Source organism: Propithecus coquereli, unplaced genomic scaffold (genome assembly GCF_000956105.1).
Source record: "Propithecus coquereli isolate 6110/MARCELLA unplaced genomic scaffold, Pcoq_1.0 Scaffold178, whole genome shotgun sequence".
NCBI lineage: Eukaryota > Metazoa > Chordata > Mammalia > Primates > Indriidae > Propithecus > Propithecus coquereli.
The window spans coordinates 5567824-5573560 of record NW_012142523.1 but is presented as its reverse complement, the minus strand read 5'-3'; the positions used below and the strand labels follow the sequence as shown (position 1 = coordinate 5573560).

The 5737-nt window shown below is 38.6% G+C and overlaps 1 protein-coding gene across 2 annotated transcripts in view; it reads left to right on the top strand.

The window, feature by feature from the left end:
• The window catches only part of GRIK3 (glutamate receptor, ionotropic, kainate 3), a 219119-nt gene that overhangs the window by 123746 nt on the left and 89636 nt on the right, over positions 1–5737 (top strand). For both annotated transcript variants that reach the window (XM_012642245.1, XM_012642244.1), the window contains exon 2: positions 4748–4924. In XM_012642245.1, coding sequence (XP_012497699.1) covers positions 4748–4924 — 177 coding nt within the window. The remainder of the gene's footprint in view (positions 1–4747; positions 4925–5737) is intronic.

The following is a 5737-nucleotide window of genomic DNA, read 5'->3' as shown; positions in this document are numbered from 1 at the left end:
TTTCTCCTCATTTTTGAAGGATAATTTATCAGGGTACAGAATTCTAGTTTTGTGTCTTTTCTCTCAACACTTTAAATATTCCACTCCACTGTCTTCTTGCTTGCATGGCTTCTGAGGAAAAGTCAGAGGTCATTCTTATCTTCGCTCCTCTGGGTTTGTTACTATTAACGTGTTTGTTACTGTTGTCTGTTTGTTGCTTTGTTCTTTGTAAGATGTATTTTTCTTCTGGCTTCTGTCAGGATTTTTTCCTTAATCTTCGTTCCTCTTTTGTTTTAAAATGATATACCTAGGGAGCTTTTATCCTGCTTCATGTTCTTGGAGCATCCTGGTTCTGTGCTTTAGTGTCTGACATTAATTTGGGGAAAGTTAATACTGTTTTCAGATCTTTTTTCTGATTATTTATCTTTCTTCTCCTTCTGGCATTTCCATTAGGCACTGTTACACCTTTTGTAGTTTGTCCACAGTGCTTGGATGTTCTGTTTGGGGTTATTTTCCAGTCTTTTTTTTCTCTTTGCTTTTCCGTTTTGGAGGTTTCTGTTGTGAGATCTTCAAGCTCAGAGATTCTTTGCTCAGCTGTGTTCAATCTACGAATAAGCCCATCAAAGGCATTGTTCATTTCTGTTACTGTGTTTTTGACCTCTAGCATTTCTTTTTTTACCTCAGAATTCCCATGTCTTTGCTTACATTGCCCACCTGTTTTCACATGCCATTCACTTTAGTGCCCCTTAGCATATTAATCATAGTTGTTTTGAATTCCTGGTCTGATAATTTCAACATCCATCCCTGAGTCTGCTTCTGATGCTTGTTCTGTCTCTTCAAACTGTGTTGGGGTTTTTTTTTTTTTTTTTTTATGCTTGTTCTGTCTCTTCAGACTGTGTTGGGTTTTTTTTGCCTTTTAATAGGCCCTGCCATTTTTTTCCTGATAGCCACACATGATGTACTGGGTAAAAGGAACTGCAGTCAACAGGCCTGATGTGTGGTAAGGTGTGGGGGAGGCAGAAGCATGCCATAGTCCTGTGAGCGAGTGTCAGTCTTTTGGTGAGCCTGTGCCCCTGGGCTATGAATGTCACAGGTGCTTCTCATTACCCGTCACCCAGGTGGGACAGGATGGCTAGAGGGGGCTGAACTGGGGCATTTCTCTTCCACCAGGTCAGTCAGGTTCTGATGAAACCTCAGCAGGTTAGGCTCTGACTAACTTGTTTCACCGGAGGACGAACGTGGTTAAGAATGGAATGCTCTGGCATATGTCAGAGTGGTTCCTTTTCTCCTCCCACTGCCAGAAGCACATGGGGCTATTTCTCCAGTATTCACTGCGAGGACCCGGTAGAGTTCTGGGAGTAAAACTCACAGAAGTCCTGGGGGCCCGATGAATGGGGTTTTTGTCTCTTGGACTTGTCCAGATGAGCATCCAGCAACTTGTCAATGATACTTTAGGTTTTCCTACCCCCGCCCTGGTTCCCACAGCGGTTTCTGCTCCAGTAAGTTGTAATTCTATTCACCTATCTCCAATTTGGGGGGCAGTGGTTTTCCCTGTGACCGCACATCTTTCGCAGATCTAAGAAGAGTTGTTGATTTTTCGGATTGTTCAGCTTGTCACTGGTTGTTAGGATGGAGGGGCAAATTCCGGGCTTCTTAAGTGCCAGTCCAGAAACTGGAAACCACTATATACTTTTTAAATTTTCAAAACAATTAAAACAACCCCAATACCCATCAACTGGTGGATGGACAAAGAAAATGTGGTGCATCCATACAATGAAAAGGAATAAAGTACTGACACATGCTACGACATGGATAAGCCTTAGAAACGTTATGCTAAAGGCAAGAAGCCAGGTGCAGAAGGCCACGTATCACGTGATTCCATTTATGTGAGATGTGCAGAAAAGACAGATCTCTAGAGACAGAAAGTAAATTAGTGGTTGCCCGAGGGTGGGGGTGAGAACTGTGATTGACTGTAAATGGACACGAAGGATCTTATTGGGTGACAGGAGGTTCTAAAACTACACTGTGGTGACTGTCTCACAGCTCAGTAAATTTACTAAAAATCACTGTACACTTAAAACAGGTGAATTTTGTAGGATGAAACTAATACCTCAATAAAGTTGATTTTTAAAAAGAATAAAGATTTATTTGTAAAATATAGAAAAACATTAAGAACAAAATACGCAATTTCCTTCTATTCTTTTGTTAATGACATAAATTCCTCCTCCTCTTCCTCCTCTTTTTTTTTTATTTTCACCTTCTACAAAACTTCTGGACTCTTCTTCCTCTTCTAAGGTGGGGTCTTACTGTACCTCCTGCAGAAACCTTCATTGTTCACTTAAAAATATATCGTGGATATTTCCCATGTCATTAAATTTTTGCTATTATATGGATATACTTCAGTTTATTTGCTGTTTCCCTGATTGGATATCTCTAGATCTCCTTCCCCATACATTATCCACGTACCTGTTGTTGCTGTCGGAGTCACTTCCCAGAAATCAAAGTATTGTGTGAAAGACATGGACATTTTTAGGGCTTTCGATAAATTTCTAGCGGCCATGAAGAAAGGCTCAGTGTACTAGTTTCCCCTTCCACCAACGCTTAAGCAGGTGTTTATTTCCAAACGCCCTCACCAAAGCTGGCGTTTTACTTTATTTTATATCTTTACCCATTGCATGAGCAAAAAATGCTATCTCATTATTGGTTTAAATTGAGTTTACTTAATTATTAGGAAGTTGTACATTTCTTCGATGTTAATAGCTCATTTGTATTATTTTCTTTTCTTTTGTGAAACATCCATACTTGTACTTTGCACATTTTTCTATTGAAGTATTTGTCTTTTTTGTTGAGTACTAAGTGCTTGCTATAAAATCAAAATGTTATACTTTATACTATCGTATATGTTACAATATTTTTTCCAAGTTTGTGTTTGCAATTTAATTTTGTATATGGTACTTTTGATGTATAGAAGTTTTATGTTATTTCTGTGGAGTTAATTTTTCTTCTGTGGTTTCTGACTTTATTGAAATGCTTAGAAAGGCCTCCTCCAACCCAATGTTGTATAATATTCACCTATATTTTCTTTTTTGGTACTCCTATAGTATTTTCTTTCCTCCTTTTATTCTTTATCTACTAATATTTAATTCATGTGAAATTTATTTTATGTATAGATTAAGGTTGTATAATATTCACCTATATTTTCTTTTTTGGTACTTCTATAGTATTTTCTTTCCTCCTTTTATTCTTTATCTACTAATATTTAATTCATGTGAAATTTATTTTATGTATAGATTAAGATTGGATTCTAACTTAAATTTCTCCCAAATAATTGAATAATTGTCACAGTACAATTAATGAATAATTCATTCTTTACTTACTGATTGGAAATAGCCACCTCTATCATGTTTTAAATACTTATCTCTACTTGAGTCTCCTTCTGGGGGCTTTTTATCTTATTTCACTGATCTATTTGTGTTTGCATATGCAATTACAACATGGAATTAATTATTTGGCTTCGTGATATATTTTAAAATCTGGCAGTACGAGTCACCTATCATAATTCTTTTTAAAACATGTTTTGGTCATTATCTTATATTTGGTTTTCCAGATACATTTTAGAGTCGTTTATTCAAGCAAAAGAAAAATCTTTTCGTGACTCCGATTGAAATTGCGTTAAACTGAAAAATTAATTTGGAAAAATTGACACCTCTATCCTTATACCTTACTATTCAGGAACACATCATGCCTCCTCATTTAAGTTTATGTTTATATCTCTGACTTAAGGTGTTTTTGTTTTTGTCATTGTTTTAAAACTGGAATTGCACTCTGCTTCCTTGGTTTGTTATTAGCTATTTAATGTTTTTGCTGATATTGTAAAGGAAATTCATTTGCCATTAAGTTTTCTTACTGAATGTTGCTGATATAAAGAAACACTATTAATTTGTGCTCACTGGTCATTTAACTTAACTCTCCCACTAGCTCTTACTGTTTTCATGTTTCGGGATTATTTTAAGGGTTTTTTGTAGGGGGAGGCATCTATATCATTTGCAAATAAGAATTTATGTCTTTCCAAAAGTTGTGCCTCTAACTTCTTTTTCTTTTTTATTTCATTGGTTAGTGATGTGGTATAAACCCTCACGCAGGCCTTTTTTAAATTCTTTAATGAGAACGCCTCTGGTGTTTCACCATTAGTATGATATTAAAGGCTGATTTGTGCTAAAGATGCTTCAAGAAAGTGTCTCTTCTAGTGCTATTTTATTAAGCATTCTTAACAGCAGTAGATATTGAATCTTATCAAATGCCTTCTTGCATTTTGTGATTTGATCATGTGGGTTTTTTTTTTTTCTCCTTTGAACTATTGATGAGATGGAATGATATTCATAGATTTCTCTATATTGAACCAGTCTTGGATTCCTGGAATAAAATTCTGCATGGTCATGGTATGTTATCCTTATAATATTTGGGTAGATTCTACTTGCCAGAACTCTATTGAGGATTTTCACAGCAATGTTAATAAGTTGGTAATCTTATTTTGGCCCTGTCAGGCTCTGTTATCAGGAATTTGCTGGTTGAGTGAAATGAACTAGGAGGATTTTCATATTTCTTATGCTCCAGCACAGTTTCTATGTCTGGCAATTATCTAAGGTATTATTGAATATTTCGGGGGTAGGGGGGATCTTGTCCAGAAAACCTTCTTGAGCCGAGCGCCCTTGCAAGAGCCCCACCCCTCCTCCCCACCACACACAATTTTACCCACCATCTCTCACAGGAGGAATCTTTGAATATGCGGATGGCCCCAACGCCCAGGTCATGAATGCTGAAGAGCACGCCTTTCGATTTTCTGCCAACATCATCAACAGGAACAGGACTCTGCTGCCCAACACGACATTGACCTATGACATCCAAAGGATTCACTTCCATGACAGCTTTGAGGCCACCAAAAAGGGTGAGTGTGCAGCTCCTGGCTCTGTTTTCTTCCTGGCCTGGGGAGGGGTAGGGCTGCAGTCCAAGGCCCTGGGCATGGGCCAGAGCTCTGTCTGGCAGCCTTTTCCACGTGGTTTGGGGACCTGCCTCTGTCCCAGTTCAGCTCAGGCTGTCATCCCCCAGGAGGGATAGGTTTCTATCAAGAATTCCCAGGCCCTCTCGGAGGCTGTGAGAAAATGAGAGGGCAGGGGAGGATTGTGGGGGTGAGGGGTGGGGGCTGGGCTGGAAAGGAAGCAGTAGGGAGGCAGCCCAGGTCTCCAATGACCCTGAACCAAAGCTGGCATTTTCACACTTGGTTTTATTTGCATTGAAATCCTACCCAGAATGTTAATATTTAAAATACATATAAAACAGATAATTTATAAGTTCAAACATGCAGCATTTACTTGCCATAAAGAGACTTCATGGAAACAACAGAGCTGTTTCAGTGGCTACGACGACTTGCCCCCAGAGGCTATGGATGACCTTGAAGTCTGATGTTGGCTCAGTATTCAGGATGTTTCTATATTTTGTTTTGGCTGCATAATCATAAGAAAATCATAATTCATAAAAATAAGTTGCAATAAATCCAATTAAACAGTTTTCCTACACCTGAATTTTTTTTTTATTTCAGCATATTATGGGGGTACAGATGTTTAGATTACGTATGTTGCTCTTGCCCCCCCCCACCAAGTCCGAGTTTCAAATATGTCCATCCTTCAGGTGGTGCGCATTGCACTCTTTGTGTATGCAAATACCCGTCCCCTCCTCCCTCCTCTCCCCTCCCCCCTCGCCC